At 42.1% G+C, this 19875-nt stretch overlaps 1 protein-coding gene across 1 annotated transcript in view; it reads right to left on the bottom strand.

Annotated features, from left to right (window-relative positions):
- fam222b (family with sequence similarity 222 member B) overlaps positions 1 to 19875 on the bottom strand; it is a 50716-nt gene that overhangs the window by 7858 nt on the left and 22983 nt on the right. The window contains exon 2 of the mRNA XM_005800818.2: positions 6619 to 6746. Coding sequence (XP_005800875.1) covers positions 6619 to 6700 — 82 coding nt within the window. The 5' untranslated portion in view covers positions 6701 to 6746. The remainder of the gene's footprint in view (positions 1 to 6618; positions 6747 to 19875) is intronic.

A 19875-nucleotide genomic window follows, 5' to 3' on the forward strand; every position in this document is an offset into this window, starting at 1 on the left:
GATTTATTTGTTTTAAGTCACCACAATATTGGGTCAAATCATCCGGTCACACGGCTTCTGATACTGCTGCTACGCTGATGATACGCAGCTTTATTTGTCATTCCCACCTGAGTACCACAAGGTCTTATTAAGAATCTCAGACCATCTCTCTCGCATGGATTAAAACCCTTAACCTCCAACTAAACCTCTCTTTCTACACTTCTTGTCTTTACAGCCACAGAATCGTAATCCAAAATGAATCCCCATCTTTTGCTCCAGTAAAGGCAGCTAAAAACCTGTGTGGCTGATCGTTGACCAGCTGACCTATAAAGGTCATGTTGCCTTTGTTGCTCAATCTTGCATCTCTGCATAGTTAAACATAAGAAATATCAATCAGGACCGAACCCAACATGTCACGCAGCTCCTGGTGCAGTCATCTCCCATGACTACAGTGGGAGCTTCACTGGCTACCCTTAGCAGTCTGACTTAAATTCAAGTTACTACAAAATACTTGCATCCTCTCGCTAAAGCTCACACCATGACTTGGTCACTCCAATCGTCAAGAGATTGTCGGATAGTAGTGCCCACACCGAGGCTCTTCAAATTCAGGGTTGGAGGTCTGGCGTCCTCCAGCTATTGGATGCGTCTCTGCTTCAACACACCTGAGGCTAATAATGAGGTGATTAGCAGGGCTCTGGAAAACCTGACTGCACTGACGAGTTAATTCAGGTGTGTTGGACCTGGGACATCTCAAAAAAGTTGCAGGACACCAAACATCAAGGCGTGGATTTGAAGTCCTACACTATGCTCAAGACAGTCCAGTTTCTATTTCCTGCTTTATTCCATGATGGTGGAATGACCTACTGAGCACCGCTGTCTAAAGTAAGAGTCTTGAAGCCCTGAGCTCTTCAGAGAGCATCTCTTATCTTAGCCTAGTACCTACCCAGTACTTCCCAACTGCCCACACTGCTCTTCCCTATATGCTTGCACTCTTTTTCTACACCATCACCCCTGTCACCTTTAACAGAACCCGACTGTCAGTCTTGTTTGACAAAATCTGGATTGTTATATCCTCGTTAAGTCAATTTGGATAAAAGCATGTGCAAAATACAAAAACGTCAACTAATTGGTTTACATCATGGAATAAAGAGAGAAAAAGAGACTACTGATTTCTCGTGATAATCTCACGAAACCTCTTTTCCATGTGTGAAACACAAAGTAATGATTCTTGGTTTTCCCCTGAAATTTTGCTAAAATCCTGAGGTGGGATTCCTGTGAAAGCATTGTGTATGATGTTAATTGTGTGTATGTCATTAAATCCCTATTCAGTACAAATAAGATGGAAACAAAAGACTGATAAAGTGAATTACAGTGGAAAAGGATCATGCTAGTGACTTGACATGTTACTGCCTTATAATATGCAACAGTGGACAAATCATTGCAAAAGTCAGCCTTGAACTGTGACTAAAATGGATCTCTTGCTGCTTAGATCAGCAAAAATTCCTGTCTACCAATTTATCCTCTACCAAACAAATGTAGCTTATTAGCAATAACCTAAAACCCAGATTATCTGAAAGCTACAAGCATGAAGGGAAGGTTAATGAGGAATACGGGGGAAACATATTGGTGACTGCTAGTGGCATGGAGCATGTTATCTCTCAGATCTCCAGCTAAGTACGTTGCCAAGGAGGAAACGGGGGGAAAAAGGGCCCACTCTGACCAAGCGCTAATTATCCCACTGCTAGAGAGCTGATTGGAACACAAGTGCACAGTCAGCAGGCACTAATTAGGGTTTCTTTTATTCAAACTACTGTTTTTATTGAGAAAGGTTTAAGCAGCGGGGAAGCGGGGGCTCGTGCTGCTGGAAATTGCAGTTTTCACACATGAGCAGGAAATTAGAACTGAAGGCTCTGTGTCAAATTAGACAAGTGGTATTTTTTTGTTTGTGGGTAGAGGAGGAGGGGGCATTTCACATGAACCCTCTTCCTGCCTACGTTTTGCACTTTTGAGGAAGCTGATACCAATAGAGCAATATAACCTTTATAAATAAACAAGAAGGGAAAAATAGTTTGTAGATCAGTAGAGCCTAAGAAGCGGCGCAGCTGCGTTCCATTTGTTCTGCCTATAAGAACCGAGGAACAAGAGCCACTTCAAGGCCCTTGAGTCTTCCTGAGAGGAAAATGGGCTGTTTTCTTCACTTGATATACTCCTCCGACAGCCTTTACACTTTACAGCCATCATCTGTTAACAGTCACTCCCTGATGATGAATAGAGCAGTTGCTCTGGCCTTGTCTCTGACAGCAACCTGCAAGCTCGTAACTTTAAACGACTCTCACATCCCCAGATTCAGTCGCAGCAGAAGAGGCCGGCTGGTCGGCCGAGCAACTCGGAGCACTTGGAGTGAAGGGTTCAACAACAAGATTCATTTGCTGATTCAGTCTGTTTTAAAACCTGCTGGCAGTTTTGGTTCACACATTTTCCTCTGCAAGTAAGAGATGAGAAGTCTGAGCAAAGAGCACGTTGTTAAACCCTGCAATCTTTTATGCCTACATGTTTATGAATCAATGTTTCCTTCTGTAAGAGAATCATGTCTCGTCTCACTACCTAGTTATTTGCCTTCTCTGAAGGAATCTCTCAAACAAGTACCTCAACTTCAGGCCTCAGCCAATTTTTAAAATATATATAATGTCAGCAAATTACATATTTCAAGTGTCGACAGCACCTGGTGACCTCCAATCAAACTCAATTTGCCTTTGAGTCTTAAAAATCTTGACTGGGCCATTCACCCAAAGAATGCTTTCATCTAATCAGTTCCAGTAGGAATCACAGTCTTGCTGGAATATGAATCTCCCAGTCTAATGTGTTTTCCAGTTCATAGCAGGTTTTTTGTCCAGGATTGCCCAGTATTTAACTATTTCCCTCTGACCAGCTTTCCTGTTGTTGTGGTAAAAAAGCCTTCCTAAAGAATGATACTTCCATTACCGTGTCACAGGGTGATGTGTAGTGCTGGTTCTGTGTGTCAACCAAAAACAGCTGAACCTCTACACAGAGTACCTTCGTCCACATTGACTGTGTCCCCTGCATGGATTGTGGCAAACTTTAACCGGGTTTTTGTTTATAATTTTAAACAACCACTTTCCTCTTGTGACTTTTCCCTTATGGCCAGATCTCTGGTCTGTAAGACACTTCTAATCAACAGACCCCCCAACTGACAGGTGAATCCCTACATATCTCCTAATGGTCCCTACAGCACCTGTTCCTCACAGATCCATGATGTTAACTATGGCGTCCCTCAAGGCTCTAGTTTAGGTCCTCTACTTTTTAATTTGTACTTGTTGCCGTTTGGTGGAGTCATCAGGAACCATAGAATCAGCTTCAGTTATGGTGATGACACTCAGCCATACATCTCATTGTCTCAGGACGACCCCCAGCCAATCACTGCACTTTTTAATTACATTTCAGACAAAGACCTGGATGGCAAAGAACTTTCTCCTGCTCAACCAGGACAAAAGAGAAGTTTTAATCATTGGACCAGAAGATCAGAAGGACATTATTATTCAAAAATTACAAACTGCATCTTTTAAACCTTCAAAACAAGTCAGAAGCCTGGGCGTTCATCTTGACTCTGAGCTCACTTTTATTCTGCATATTAAACAAATTGCTAGCGCGACCCACGTTTGGAGGCCTTGAGTCCTCGACGTGGCCGTCGCGGGTTCGATTCCCGGAGCCAGCGACATTTACCGCATGTCTTCCCCCCTCTCCTGTCAGCCTACTTTCATATAAGGGACATTAGAGCCCACAAAAAGACCCCTGGAGGGGAGAAAACAAAACAAAACAAAAAAACAACAACAGGATTTTAACCCAAAAAAAAAGCCAGAGTTCGGTCTATTCTCTCCCTCGCTAATACTGAGACTCTGATGCATGCTTTTATTTCCAGCCATGTAGACTATTGTAATGCCCTGCTTTCTGGTCCCCCTAAAAAAATTTTTTTAAAACCTGCGCAGCCTTCAGCTGTTACAAAACTCTGCTGCTCAAGTGCTAACCAAGACCAGAAGGCAGGTTCACATCACACCTGTTTTAAAATCATTGCATTGGCTCCCAGTATGTCTCAGGATTGATTTTAAGACTTTTTTACTGGTTTTTAAATGTCTTAATGGTCTTGCAACATCTTATCTTGCAGAGCTGATATTACCTTATGAGCCCTTGCAAACCCTGAGGTCCTCTGGCACCGGACTACTAACAGGTCCCAGAGTCAGAACACACCCTTACGGTGAGGCTTCTTTCCAGTATTATGGACCCCGTTTGTGGAACGGTCTGCCAGAGAACCTGCAGAAAATGTTGCTGTCTTTAAGAGCAGGATCAAAACTCGACTTTTTAAATGCATTTCCAGAATTGAATAATTTCTGCTTAGTCTGTGCATTTTCCATGCAGTTGTGTGTTTTACCGTGTAGGAGTGGGTAATTGTTTGTTTTTATTGATCTGTACAGCACTTTGAGCTGCTTTTAGTATGAAGGGTATTTTATAGATAAAATTGATCGACTGATTGATCTAATCCAGGGTTACCATTGGCCAAAAGGTTAGCGTTAGGTCAACGCTACAATGGTTTTGAAAACCTGGGGGATTGAAAACTTCACTCCTGGAATTGTTTGTAATGGTTACATTGCAGAGGTGTGATACATCTGTACCAAGGAGACTGAGTGGTGTGGACTGAGAATAAAGATGCTAACACAGAGCTACAGGTGCTGGGTCTGACACTGCACTATAACTCTGAGTGAACTGAATTTTCCTTTGGCTCTTTGATAAAACAATTAAGAGCGAATGAAACAGGATCCATGTCTTTTCATGTAGCAGCATCTGTTTGAAGAACAGATGAGAAGGAGAGAGCATTAGAAAAGTAAAAGCGATGGAAAAATGGAGCGAAATTACACTTCTTGGAATCGCAGCGCTGCTCGCGTCTCTCACTCCATCACGTAAATGCATTACAGTGTTGGGCAAGAAAAAACAAAATGAACTCCAGTTGTGCTCAGATGTGTCTTGGTGTGTCAGAAATGAGGAAAGAGCAGAGAAACAGTCTGGGCTGATGGCTGCGCCGTGTCACAGGGCTGCCTGAGAGAGGCAACAGACGCTGCCACTTAGCAGACTCCCTCATGCTCGCTGATCTCCTGGGGGTTGGCTGATTACTGTGATTCTGAAATTACAGTCTTGATGAGCAGGAGCATTTTAAAAAAAAAAAAAAATGCTGGAATGGAACAGAAATGGGTCAGGCTGGGACTGAGCTTCCACTCAGAGAAACTCCCATGATAACAGGAAGAAAAGGAGACTGTGATGAGGTGAAGCTGGAAAACGTAAAGGATCGTAATCAAAGCCCGGTTTTATTGTGATATGATCAGACGGTTCTTTGATGAAATATATATTTATATATAATGACGGCGTATAAGGCCATACTATGAAAAAATAAATAAAAGAGAGTAAAGTCATAATATTAAGAGAATAAAGTTATGCAAAAATGAAGACAAAAAAATTTGAATAAATTGATATTTCAAGAAAAACGTCACAGTATTACAAGATTATAGTTATAATATTGCAAAAATAAAGTTGAAGAATAAAGTCAAAGTAATGAGAATAAAGTCATAACATAACATAAAGTTGCACAAAAATAAAATAATAATACTACACGAATAAATTCATATGAAAATAAAGTCGAAATAAGAGAATAAAGTGATAACATTTCAAGAAAATAGTCAGTTTTACGAGAATAGTCATAATATCCCAAAAATAAAGCTGAAATAATGAGAATAAAGTCATAATATTTCAAACACAAAGTTGCACAAGAATAAAGTAATAATACGAGAATAAAGTTGAAATATCACAAGAATACAGTTATGTTATGACTTTATTCTCATATTATTGTGACTTTATTCTCGTACAATTTTATTCTTGTAATTGTATATTAATATTTCCTTAGCATGGCACTAATACACTATTATAATACAGAAATTAAACAATAAAAGCAGTATTTTTTTTGCAAGCAGTTCAAAATAAAACTTCAACACATTTGTTTTGATTATGCACTCACCACTCACTAAAAGTCAGCCTCCGCTCTTAGTGACCTCAACTTCTCCATTTGCACTGCTGGCTAGTAATGCTCAAAAGTCTCTAGTTTGTCAGCAGTCGGGTAGTAAAACTCAAACACATTTAATTCAGCTGGCAGGCACTGACAAGTCTGCTGTTAAACCAGGGCAGCAGATTGCATCTTAAATTCATTCGCATTACAAGATCAGCGGGGCAAAACCACTCAGCCGCAATCTGTCTGCAAGTCTGACAGTAACCGACTCTTCCTGATGGTGAAAATTAGGCGAGATGGCTATGTTTAACACTCCGCCGCGACGGCTGCGTTCTGGGAAAGCACGCGGGGCCGCGCTGTTGTGACAGACACGTCTTCGCGGGGGACGAGGGAGAGGGGCGGGGAGCTAGTTCATCAGCAAATTAATGGCGCAGTTCATCCTAATTTCCCTTGAAGACAGATTTGCACTTGAGAACAAAAATATTCCCCCGCGGGTGAAAAAAAAGAGAGCTGGAGAAGTGGAATTTCATCTGTTTGCATTGTGATTTTGTGTGTGTCCTGAGATCAGTACTTACATTTCTGCAGTCCAGTGTTCATCTGCGTGTGAGGGAGAAGCTGGAGGGGGAGGTCACCTGGCCCTGGCAGACAGGCCAGCATTTCACACAGACACTAATGCAACATGGGACACACACTTCTCCTCACACTGCACAGAGAGAGGGAGAGAGAGGGGGGAGAGGTCAGACATAACTGCGAGGCAGCACATGGTGCGTGGCGATACAGAGCCTGGGTCTGGGCTAATAGAAGTCTGGAGCTGCTCCCTGGAGGCATGGGGCCGGGGAGGACATAGTTAGCTTTCAATTAGAAACTGATTCACACCTGCAGCATCAGGTAAGGTGACATTTGAAGCCAATAACAACTTCAATTAAACATCAAACGGCTGAAGTGAAACGGGCAGACTGGGCCTGAGGGACTGGCTGTTTTAAATCGACCCAGTCTCCCCGCCTTCTCCTTCGACTCGCCCTGCATGTAAGCTAGTCAGACCCCAGCTACCTGCACTCTACCTCTGCACCTGCCTCAGACCACGGCAGGAGAAATCATTCATTCAGGTAGATCGTCCTGCGAAGTTTCCACATTTTCAACAGACTTCAGTGGATTTTATTTGGTTTCTACGCTTTTATGATCAGCCTCCTCAACTTTGACACCCCTCAATAAATTCTGCTGGAGCCCGTTTCATTCAGAGGTGATCTGATCAATTAACTGGACATTTTAGGCGATGTTTACAACAGTGCAAGTGTTTGGAAAACTTAACACTATATCCAGGTTTAGTACATGTTTCCCACAGCAAAATTCAAGAACGTTCTAAGCATTTTGAAGGCAAATTTTCTTTCTAGTACCACCCAAACAATACAAGTGAACTAAAAAAAAAGTCTCAATTCATTATCATGTGATATAATTCCTTACTGTGATAGTATTCTATACTGTACACCAGGGACAAAATAAAAAATAAGTTTACATATAACCAACTTATATTTTTGAAAGTCTTTCTCAGAGCTCAATGGTCAAGGAGAGTTACAAAAAAATCTCTAATAAATATTCTCGCAAATACAAATAATTTTGGAAATTCTAACTGACTTAAAACACGAGAAACTTGGTCTGATTTCACTTCAGACAGTGAGAAAAAAATGTGTATGTGTCTTTATTATCTTCAAATATCTAGTTTCAACTACAAATAAAGCTTTCCAAATTTAGACTGAAACCTAAAAAACACCTACTTTGAAATTCAAGCATTTATGAGAATTTCAAGCCTCCATACAAACCCTAAACTATCTCCATCATGAAACATTGTGGGTGGCAGCATCATGAAATGGCGATACCTTTGTTCAAAAAGGAAGCTGCTAAAAAGATGAATGGAGCTTAATGCAGAGCAACACTGGAAGAAAACTGGTTAAAAGCTGCAAAAAGCTTAAGACTCATTCACAAGTAGCCAGGTCTGCATTCAAACACATATTTCCTCTACGTTGTTTTGAAAATACTGCAAGTAGGGGGCAGTGTAGCACAACGCTAAAACATGTCAGCCAATCAGATTGCTTCAGAACAACCAAACTTCCTGTTAGTAATTAAACACGACGCTCAAATGTGTGGACAGATACTTTTAAATAGTGTATTAGAATCTAAAGTTACTAAAAACACCATGTCTATTGGGAATTGTGTTAAAACATACAGTATATGTTGATATATTGGCGCATTATTTGTTTCAGACTGAAATGCGCAAGACCGTAAAAATCAGTTTTCTTATGCACACGCTAACACAAATACGGAGTTTTCTTATGTCTCCACTGTTTTTAGTGATACGACAAAGAGATTTTATGTGGATGAAAGGCCAACACGCATAAAAATGAATTTGTTTTCCCAGATATCCAGCTACGTGTGGACTAGGCCTAAGGCGAAGGCTTCTGTTCCAACAACCTGAAACATAAGGGTGGGTGATGTGTCAATATTAGATCATTAATGGTAAGGAAGTGTCTGGCAAAAAGCACAGAGACAGTGGGATCCTGTAAAAGGCAGATTCTATGTGTTTAGATTTCATTTTGAGGATCGGGAAACGTTTGCATTTGCTTGAGAGAATATTTCTGAAAGACCTGGTGGGTCTCCAGAACTAAACGAGACCTTTGTTTTAGGGACATAAAAGCAGTGGAGTTAACGTCAGGAAAATAAAGAAGGACAGCTGCAGCTCCTATAAATGTCAGCCACGTCGTACAATAACTCGGTACGAGAAGGAAGGGGAATAGTTAGCCATGCTCCACTTGGCTTGCCGCTGTATTCCAAACACAACAGATGCTTGCTTAATCAGCACCGGGAGAACAGTCAGGGAGCAAATTAAGTCTACAGAGTCCGTGCCCTCCCCGTTAGCTGTGTGGCATCAGAGGAGAGCGGCAAGTGTGCGCAGACAAAAAGCTTCTATGAGAGAGGCAATTACCAACAAAACAACCTTGGCATGCCTGCCTGCCGCAGGGTGATGGCTTAAAAGTGTCTTCCCACCCGCAGGGAGGATAGACAAGAGGAGGAAAGAGTGACAAAGCCGGAGAGAAAGGTGGCAAGACTGAAAGACGGGTGGCTCTAAAAGAAAAAAAAACAAAACAGGAGCTCAAAAAGGTCAGGATGACAGCTCATTTAAATCCTCCCAGTGAGAGAAGAAAAACAAGGCTTAATGAAGCTGCCAGTAGTACACAGATACCTGAGGGCGTTGCACCTTGGGGTGCAGCAGGGGCACAGTGGCAAAGGGGAGGCAGGGAGAAAATGGTGGGTGGTTAGCAGTGGGTGGCGGAGCTGCTGTCTTCAGACGGATCTGGGAGCCTTGGAGGTGCTGCGTCACCTTCTCCGTTCCCCTGATCCTCCGCCGCTCCAGCCTGGACGGCCATATGGCGGCGATCCCTGCCCTCGATACGGCGTGTCACCATGCATTACCTCTAATTGGCCTGATATGTTATTCTTTTTTCCCCCCTCCGGCCTTGGAAGGGTTTTTAGGTACACGGAGCCTTGATGTCAGCAGGCAGGATTTCCAGCACTCGTTTATCAGGTTGCCAAGATTTCGCACAAAGATAACAGCAATCTCTCTGACAACAGGCAGATTCAGGGGTGGAGGAGAGCGGAGTATCAGACGGATCAGAGTCTGTTTTTCAAAGCTTCCAGAAGCGAAAAGAGAAACAAACAAAACAAAACAAAACAAAAAAAACAGTGTCACACAGCAGAAATGATGCGGAGATGGAATACAAAATGGTAACGTCCCTACTGACAATCCGAGGAAAAGACGCGTTTATCGTATCGTTTATCATTTATCGTGAAAATTTGATTTAATGTCTCAAAATATATAAAAACAGCATGGTCACAAATTAAATTTTTTGCTATTTCCGCTATAGTTTGTTCCACGACGGCATCAACAAACAGTAAATTAAAAAATATGATTAAATGCAGCAACTCTGTGCAGCTTAGTGATATTAATCACTCTTTTTAATTAAGTGGCATCCTGAGGAAATCTATTTCTAATGGGAGTTAGGGGTGAGCAATACTCAACTCTAATTATGATATTTTAATATTGCATTGTAACTGTCTGTGTGTCACAGCAATTACAACCCCACAAACACAAATACTGCTCTTAAAAACATTCCTCTTTATAATGTGCTAATTCAGAACACCAGCCACATAAAGAAGTGAGATTTTTTATCATTAAACCGAACATATTTACTGATTTTAGTCACTTTTTTTTAGATGTATTGCTATTTATTGACACTTTGATTGAAAAAAGAAAACAGTTGAGAAAATGCAAAAAAAAAGAAAAATCCCGACAATATAGACAGTTTGTTTGGTTTTTAAACATTAATTGGACATTATTGTGACAATGATGAATCAGAACCATTATCGTGACAATCTTATCATTATAAATAATAAACATGATAAATGCCCTCCCCGAATGGGAATATTTTCAAGAACTGCATTTATGTTTGTGGTCTATGAATGTTGTGAAATGGAGTCACAGCCACACAGTTACAAATAAAAAATTAATAAATCTGCCTTTTTAAAAAAAAAAAAAAATCACAATCTTCATTGTAATCACAATAGGCACCTCAAAATATCGTGATAAAATTCTACGTTCATATTGACAACAAGTACACACACACATCAACACATTCCAGGCAGAAAAAAAAACAAACAAACCCCATACATGCAGCAGACTGCCCCCCATGCCCTCCTGCTGCCCCACAGCGCCCCTGAATGTCAGAAAACGGTGTGGCGGGGAGCGCAGCGGCAAAGGTCAGTCTATGGTAATGCCTGAGCTGACTCTGGGCTTTACGGCGCAGAGGCAGGGGGAGATGAAACCCGACAGACAGCAGCCTCCCGTCCGCCGTGACATCAAATCCAGCAGCACACACACACACACACACACACACACCGAATGCAGGCACTTCCGACAAAGCCACAAACCCCTGCGGAGGCTTTTTAGCGCCGCCGGCTATTTCTCTGTGAAGCTGCTGGTCGACTTGACCCGACAATCAAATCCAGACGGGAACTCTGCTAGTTATAAACAGCTGACTCTGAGTCCTAATTGGTTTTAGCTAACAGGTATTCAGCTCGGTGTCCTGGTGGCTTTGTGATAGAGAGTCAAGCCCCCACCTGGCATGAGAAGAAACAGAGCTGGGTGTGTGGAGACGCAGCAGGGCCAGCTGGGCAGGCCTGTGGAGTTAAGCCAGGCGGCTCATACTATCAACCTCGCGCAGACAGACACCAGGGGGCTCTGAAAATATTACTCGGGTCCCCACGCCCCCCTGTGACTCGGCAAGCCTCCGCCAGCTACTTATAGAGCTGTAATAAAACTGTGTGAATAACTGTGGAGCTTCTATTATAGACAAATAAAAGCGAGCAGACGAAAGCAGGACTTGAGCAAGTGATGCGCATGGCTTGTGTCATGTGTCAAATTGCTCCCATAAAAGCTGACCTATATTTTCTTTTCATTCCTCGGCGGGGAAGGGAAACAAGACAGCCAGCCGAAAGTGGGAAAAAAATAGAATAGGAAGAGGATCAGGAGGGATGGAGGCCATTGAGGTGGATTACGGCAGTCACTCCCATACTGGGCCTCCAAAGTATTCACACCCCGTTAAAAGTTACAACCACAAGCTCTATTTTATTGTGTTATTTATGATACACAATCAAAAAGTCGTCTATAAGTGTGAAGTGGAAGGAAAATTAAATGGTTTAGTTAAGGATGATCGGCTGATATTAGCTTTAAAATTTTCTATCGGACTTCGGCCTTTCCGTCAAAATAACTTAAAAATATATGACTAACCAGTGACAATGGTGCCTGCAGCACAGCACAATGTCAAACTTGCGCTGTTTGAATGTTGTCATTGTCTTAGAGAGAACAGATGTCATGAATAAATTTGACATTAAACGTAATACGAGTTGAAAGTGTTACGTAATTTTCAGCCTCCTTTTTAACATTTGTATTTGGCAGCAAGCTAAATTGACAAAGATAATACAGTATTTAAAGCCAGAAAGTTTCAGGAAGTAGGTACAAGAAAAGAATATTGCTATTGGTATCAGTCACCGGCTAAATGAGTTTTACTATATCGGCATATCTTATATCGCCCAAAAATCTAATATCCTGCATGCCTAGGAAAATTATTTTGTAATGAAACAATTAGGGATGTACCGATGGGAAAATTTGGGCCTATACCGATATCCGATATCAATATTTCTATAATGGTACATAACCGATATTGCATGTTATACACATTTCACAATCCTGTTGAGACTGCTGACTTTACCACCGCTTCTCTACTTCAGTTGAGCAACCCACAATCCTTTGCACCTCTTCCCCTCCCCTTCCTGAAACAAACAGCAAATAAATATCAGATAATATCAGCCAATTTTTTATCGGACCAATACCAACATGCTAAAAAATAACTAATACCGATGCTAGTGCTGATATATCGTGCATCTCTACATAAAAAAAAGCTCAAATTTCTGTTTGTCTTATACAAAAAACTGCAGTAAAAGCAACAACATTTGTGATGGTAACTTTATAAAATCTTCTCCATCAGATACTAAAACCACAGAGAAGAAAATTAAGAATTGCAAAAGGCAAATCATTTGTTAAAATCTCCCCAAACAATAATGAATGGGGTCTGTAAAAGAGAAATCAGCTTATTAGAGGAAGATAAATAATATTAGCAAAGGGGGAAAAAAACAACGATAGGAGGCAAATTAGGTGGGAACACGTTTGTTTGCTGTTTGAATGTTATTTTTTTCTTTACCAATTATTAGAAAAGGCAATTAGAAGAAGCCAGTCAGCACACTGCACATGACTTGTGCTCATGGCTAAAGGAGAGGAGAGTGGAAGAGTGGAGGAGAAAGCAAGCTGCTGTTATTTTAATTGCATGTTTACCCCCAGGTTATGGGTCTGAAATAGAGCCAAGAAAGGAAAAAAAAACAAAGTATGTAGCTGCCGACATTCAGAGCAACTTCACCGTGTTGATTCTCTCAGGGACAGAGGGAGTGAAATTACTTTCCTTTGCGAGGCGAGTCTCTGAATAGGAGATAAAGAAGAAAAAAGGAGCACAAAGATGAGAACGGCTTTTTACCGTTGAATACCGAGCCAGAGTAGTTTGTCAAAAAGAAATGGTTGAGGGAAGGGAGGGTTCGCCTTGGCTGTCTTGAGGACTCTAGGAAAGAAAATAATTGTTTGTTAAGACCTTCATTAGGCTATAGACCGTGAGATTGAGAAGGATTTCTGCTGCTTTGCAGAGGATTGTAACCAAGTTACAGCAGGTCATCATTTCACACAATGCATATTGATGACATCCAGTTTGGGGGCAGCCCATTGGGGCTTTTTCAGGCGGGAGATACCCCCTCATCACCCTACCGTGATGGATTAGCAGAGAATATTTAAAAACAAGACGACCAGCAGAGTTGGGTTACAATGTTACAATATGGCGAAGTGCATTTTCTGCTCAGACACTTTTACTTCGATAGTCCTAAACAAAATCCAACCAGGCCAATCAATTACACTCAGAAATCAGCCAATGTCAGAGTCCAAGTGGGGTGTTGCATAAAGTCTGAATGCTGCAGTTCTGTGAAAGCCTCCGAGGTTTGTTAGAGAGAATTAGTGAAGACGAAGAAACGCAACACAGATCACGAACATATTTGTGGATCATTTTCAAGTTTAGGCCATAAAATAAAATCCCAACATCTCAATAGGCACAGCTCAGTCCAGCTAAAAATGGAAAACGTACAAGTGCCAACCTCCCAAAACACAGAGGACACAACAAACAAAGAAAAGGTTAGACCAAAACTCAACTTTCTGGCAAACATCCAAAAACGTTGTGTGGTGGAAAACTAGCTACACATCAAAGACGTTGACAAGTTATTTCTCCCATGTCCAAGTCAAGTCTCTTGTTACTGATATGAAGCATTGTGTCCTCAGAAATAGGTCACATCCTCCGCCAATAACGCTGCACTGATGGGAAACCAAAGCCAATTTTGATTGGCTTTAATTAATGTTAATCTAAAAGTAAATAAAAGCCTAAAATCTGAACTGCTCCATGAATAAAAAGGCATCTAAAACCTGTTAGAAACAACTTGAGACTGGGAAAGTTCGCCTTCCAGCAGGACAATGACGTCAAGCTTACCGCCAGGAATACTTTAAATAAAAGCATATTCATTTACTAGAATGGCCTAGTAAAAGTCCAGACCTAAATACGGGCAACATTCTATAGCAACTTTACACTCTCCATCCAATCTACAGCAATATGAGCAAAAACTGTCAGTCTCTATATGTGCAAAGTGGTAGAGCTATACCGCCGAAACACTTGCAGCTGCATTTGCAATGAAACGTGACTCTACAAAGTATTGTGAATTTGAAAAAGTTCAAGTGGTATAGATACTTTTTTGCGAGGCACTGTAGCGCCTTAATTGAGAGTCAGTAAAATGGTGGTTTCTTGTGTGTCAGGGATAAAACTGTCAAGCAGCGAAACTGCTGCGGTAGTGTGGGAGAGAAGGAAGACAGCTACAGGAAAGCGCTCCTCCACGGAGGGAGGGGAGTTGGTGAGCGAGCTGGGGAGACGGTGTGAACGCTTCGTAACTGACTGATGAAAAACTGACAGTTCCCAGAGGTGAGGTAGTGGATATGGAGCGGAAAGAGACAGCGTGCCCCTGGAATACCGCACAGTCCGACGCCAGAGCAGCAGCAGCGGCGTCTTTTTGCACACGCGGCGGCGTCACACATGGAAAGCTGCTTGGAAGCCATGAGACTTCTTATCAAACTGACCTCATCCCTCCCCTGCTTTATTTGGATCACCAGCTCAGATCCTCGTGTATGATGACCGAGTTTCCTCGCAGTGGAAAAGATGACGGGAATGATAGCGAGGTGAGCTGATGAGAGGATGAGGCAATGCGTTTTCAGGGCTGGCCTGGCTAGCTCTACCACATGGTCATTACCAGTCTACCACATCGGCGGTGAAGATGTCCCTTCTTCAGCCTGCGGTTGGCTTCCTAGCAGCCACTTAAGGCGGCCCTGCTTCCTAAAAAGTCCCGCAAACATGGAAGGTAGCGCTAAGTGTACTCAGTCATGCCGAGGCCAGCCAAGGTCAGGTGGACGGGCAGGGAGCGTTGGCGGTGCCATGAATGCCAAGCGGCCGGGGCCCCCAGACTGCACCGACTGACAGACGTGTTTACACCTGACAGAAAACGCAGTGTGCGCCGGCTGCCAAAACAGAGGCGATCCAGAGCGTGGGGTGCCAGCTTAGTTATTTATTTATCCGCTGCAAATCCACGGAGAGCAGAAGCCGGGCATGTCTCTGTGAGGAAAAAGCCAACCTACTCTGAGACTTGACAGACTTCGACTATTTTAGAGAGGAAGGAAAAAGAAATGAATAAAAAAAAGAAAGAAAGAAAGAAACGGCTCTTGTGAAGCAACATTAGAAGATTGGGGTTTGATTTTAACGCATTTCACAACAAGTTCTGATTAATTACAGTCCTTCAATTTAATAAGCTGTTCTACAATCATTCATGATAAGATTAAGATTGGGGGAGGAGGGTCGGTCTTCATTAAAGCTGATGACAGCTCAATGCAAACAGCTGGGGACCGGAGGTGCACAGTGGAAGTAGATGCTGAGGATGTCATTCGTTTTCCAGCTGAACAATCAGAAACCAACAGATGGAAGAAATGTAAAACCCGACCTGAAGAATGAAAATCAGAGCAGATCAAACATATTAGGACAGCTTGTGGAGACGTTCATGGTAATCTGGCCCTCCGATCGTACACTCGGAGCCAGCGCTCATACATATGCGAGAGACACTGCACCTTTCATCTCCTCGCTGGTGCCACAGCATCTGTGTTATCTTTATAGATCCTCACATCACACCAGACAACAATGTGCCGAGTCATATTAAGATCTGTCAAAAGCCAGACTGGTGGGTTTGGTACAGGACTGGAAAACCACTGTGAGACTTTTTTTTTATTATTCTCCATGATCTGATCCTGTAAAAGTACGTATAGTTCAATTCAAAAACACTTTATCCCAGAGGGAAAATAAATGTTGGTAACTCATAGTATCCAAGTATCTTTAAAAACTTGTTGTGGATGCTGACGCTGTGAGAAAGAAGGATATACAGTAGCAGTCAGTCTCTCAACAACTCTAAATAAGCCTCTGACTGAAGACCTACTGTATGGCAGTCTCATGGATTATGTGATTGTTGCGGCACCAGCATATTTACGCTCGTGGTGCATTTAAAGATGGCTTGGAAAATCACGTTACCACATCTTAACGACTGAAAAAAGTGCGGGAGACAGGGAGCACGAGAGAAGCAGAGAACATCCCAAATGTGAGAAAATCCTACAGCACATCTTAAAACGGTTCCAACAAAGAAAGCTAAATGTTACTGTTTAGCGGCACACATGCTTCTCCTGGCTGTAAGCCGTTTACTACTAGCTGCTGGAGGAGTGGCTCTGCCTCACCCCGTATTAATCGACTCCTTGCAGCTGCGCAGCGCCGCCATTCCCCTGCTTGGATCTCTGATTAGCTGCCTCTCAAACTGCCAGGATCTCATCGTACTCTCAGTCTCTGATACTCTTTGTCAGTTGCTAATAAGAATGATCGATCCGCCATCGTCATCATGGCAAGCCTTATTAGACTCTTCGTTTTCCAGCTCAAAACAGAGCGCCACTGCATGCTGCGTGTTCATTCTTCAGGAAATCCTTTATATACTGAACAGAAACCACTAAAATAAAAACAAATTACGAAGTGGATGCCACCGATCGCTCCGATATCCAAACTTAGCATTATTTTTGCGATCTGACTGCTTTTGCTGCTGCTCCGTTACGCTTCTCTTTCACGCTTAGTTGCGCAACTTTACTTCGTTTCTTAGCAACAAAATGCAGCCCATCGTTATTTATTTTACAAAGGAATCTAATGTTGCGTTTCGTTTTTTACGTTTGGAAGCTCATTTCCTGTCACATAACCGGAAAAGCCGGTTTTTGACATTTCTCCGACATTCGGAAAAATACTTATTTGCCTTATTTGCCGTTTACTTATTTTAGCATAACTCCGGTTTTACTTGGAATATTAACACAATTTAAAAACTGGTGTGTAGTTTATAATTTGCACTTTAAGCACAAGTTGAAAGCAAGACTGGGGGAGGCGGAGTCTTGCTGCTACGCCGTCACAAACCAGACATGTAAAAAAGACAGGATAAGCCTATGGACCCCTATGGTTTAACGTATTGATACTCGTGGATGAAAAATCGATACCTTCCGAGGATGGAAAAAAAAATCGATAAATATTGTAGAATTAATATAATTATATAGCCCTATTTTTTTGTGCAGGTTTGACTTTCAAGAGACGTCATGAAACGGTAAAATAGAAGACGACTAAGGAGGTTGGTCAAAATTCAGCCTAGATTGAGTGATTAGGAAATTCAAAACCGTTAAGGTGACTGGTCAGATTTGTACTTAGAAAGACGGGCAGAGAGACGTGGATGTGACCCTTGCCCTTTATGATCGACGGAAGAGATGGTTTGAACTTCTCCTGCTCTTTGGTCCTGCCCTGCATCCATGAAGCCTCCTTTAATACTCCTCTGGGATTCGGTGCTGTAATTATGCATCATAATAACTGTTCAAAAGTGCAAAAATACAAATATTGGTACCAAATATTCAGTGCCTCAGAGAGAAGCAATGAAGTCTAATCAAATCAAAGCTAACATAAGAGAGTTACTCCAACATGCTGCCACCGTTCTAGATCACCTGACTCCAAATCACCTGCCATGGGAGCTGAGACAGGTGGTTTATTAAGTTGCGTGTCTTGTGTGATTACTCTGACAAACTGCAGAGTGACGATTTAAGCAAGATGAGGAAACCTAAAGCAAGCAGACAATCAGGACCTGCTGATTACATTCTGAAAGATACACAACACATTGCAAAAGTATTCCTACCCCTTGACTTCTTCCACGTTTCGCCACGTTACAACCAGAAGCTTCAATGTATGTCATCGGGCTTTTATGAGATAAACTGGCACAAAGCAGGACTTAATTGAGGAGGAAACAAAATTAAATCTAACATAAAACAGAGAATTAGAAGAACATCGCAAACCACAGAAGACAATGTCAAATAACACGTGTGGTGTTTCTTTACGAGCTAAGATAGAGCAACACAGACTATAAAAGGGTTTAAAAGCAGATGTCTGAGCTCCTTCTCACTACTCACTGTAAGTGAGGCATGCTTTTTCCCCCTGCTTAGTGGGAAATAACTCAATGTGCTTCAAGCTAAAGTGAGGTAGTATTGTTCCAGCTGGCGGAAAAAAAAGGGGGGGTGATGAAGATGGAGTGGTTTGATTTCATTTGTTAGCAGGTGCATCCATTTTGTGTTCTTCCCTATACCCATCTCGCCTCTCTCAGTCAAAGCGCTTATCAGGAACTCGACACCCCGGCGACAAATTGAGCCTGCGATTAAAGGGAGAAAGAGGGGCGCTTTGTTAAGTGCTGCTGATTGGGATCCCAGGCTGGCCCCGCACATGTGAGACGTGTGTTTGTGCATGCATGTATGTATGCCTGGTACGGAGCCAGGAGCCGAGCCGAAACCGCCTCCTCCCCTCCCATTTTCCAGGTGTTCCCACGGCTTACGTTTCTGCTCAGAGTACTCCGCAAACAAGTCCAAATCAATGCAGCTGTTCGTCTGAGTCAGTCGCCCGCATGCGTAGGGAACCATACAAGTCCCGAGTTCACATAAACAGGAAAAATTAACCTCCTCTGGCATTTCCAGTGCATTCCTATCGACACGTACGCTGTGTTTAGCAGAGGGGGGGAAAGTGGAGGCTCTTTGTTTGTCCCATTCAGACCCATATTATTGACCCAGCATTAACCAGCCCTGGCCTGTTTGCAAGCATTGGGCTGATTTAAGGTTAGGGGGGGTGGAGCAGCTCTTCTAGGCAGAACTGTGCAGCACAGACTCTCACAAATCATCCTAAAAGGGTTTAACACACACACACACACACACACACAAAAACCCTCCAGTGTTATATAGGCATTTTGTGAAAGATTTATTTACCGGGTCATTTAACTGGTGACCTTTGATTTATTGAGTATAAATCAAAGCTTCATGAACAGACATTTCTGGAAAGAAATATGCAATGTAATGCCAAAAAAGAAAAATATATATGCACTTGTTACAAAACATCTGTGGAGTAAGAACTTCAGTGATTTCCTAAGTGTCTCATCTGTGAACACCAACCTCTACAACACAGGTGTCAAACTCCAGTCCTCAAGGGCCGGCGTCCTGCAACTTTTAGATGTGCCTTTGCTGCACCACACCTGAATGGAATAATTGGGTCATTAGCAAGGCTCTGGAGAACTGATCTACACAAGGAGGAGGTAATTAAGCCATTTCATTCCAGTGTTTTGTACCTGTGGCACTTATAAAAACTGCAGGACACCGGCCCTTGAGGACTGGAGTTTGACACCCCTGCTCTACAATGTAACACTCTGTCATGTAAAGAGTCATTTTATCTAGGGCTGAATCGATTAATTGGATCCATTGTGATCAATCTATTATTGAAATAATCGTCAACTCATTTAGTAATCAATTCTTAGCTTTAGCATAACGACTCTGGAAAAGGTCATTTGCATACTTGGCGCAGTAATTAACCCAAAACGGTGCAAAAATATATACATTTTGCATTCAAGATAAAGATAAAAACCTTTGTCTACAAATATTTTCTACCCAAATATGCAATAAAATGTTTATTTTTTTATTTAAAAATGGAATTTAATTACTTCGTATATATTTT

This window comes from Xiphophorus maculatus, chromosome 11 (assembly GCF_002775205.1).
Source record: "Xiphophorus maculatus strain JP 163 A chromosome 11, X_maculatus-5.0-male, whole genome shotgun sequence".
NCBI lineage: Eukaryota > Metazoa > Chordata > Actinopteri > Cyprinodontiformes > Poeciliidae > Xiphophorus > Xiphophorus maculatus.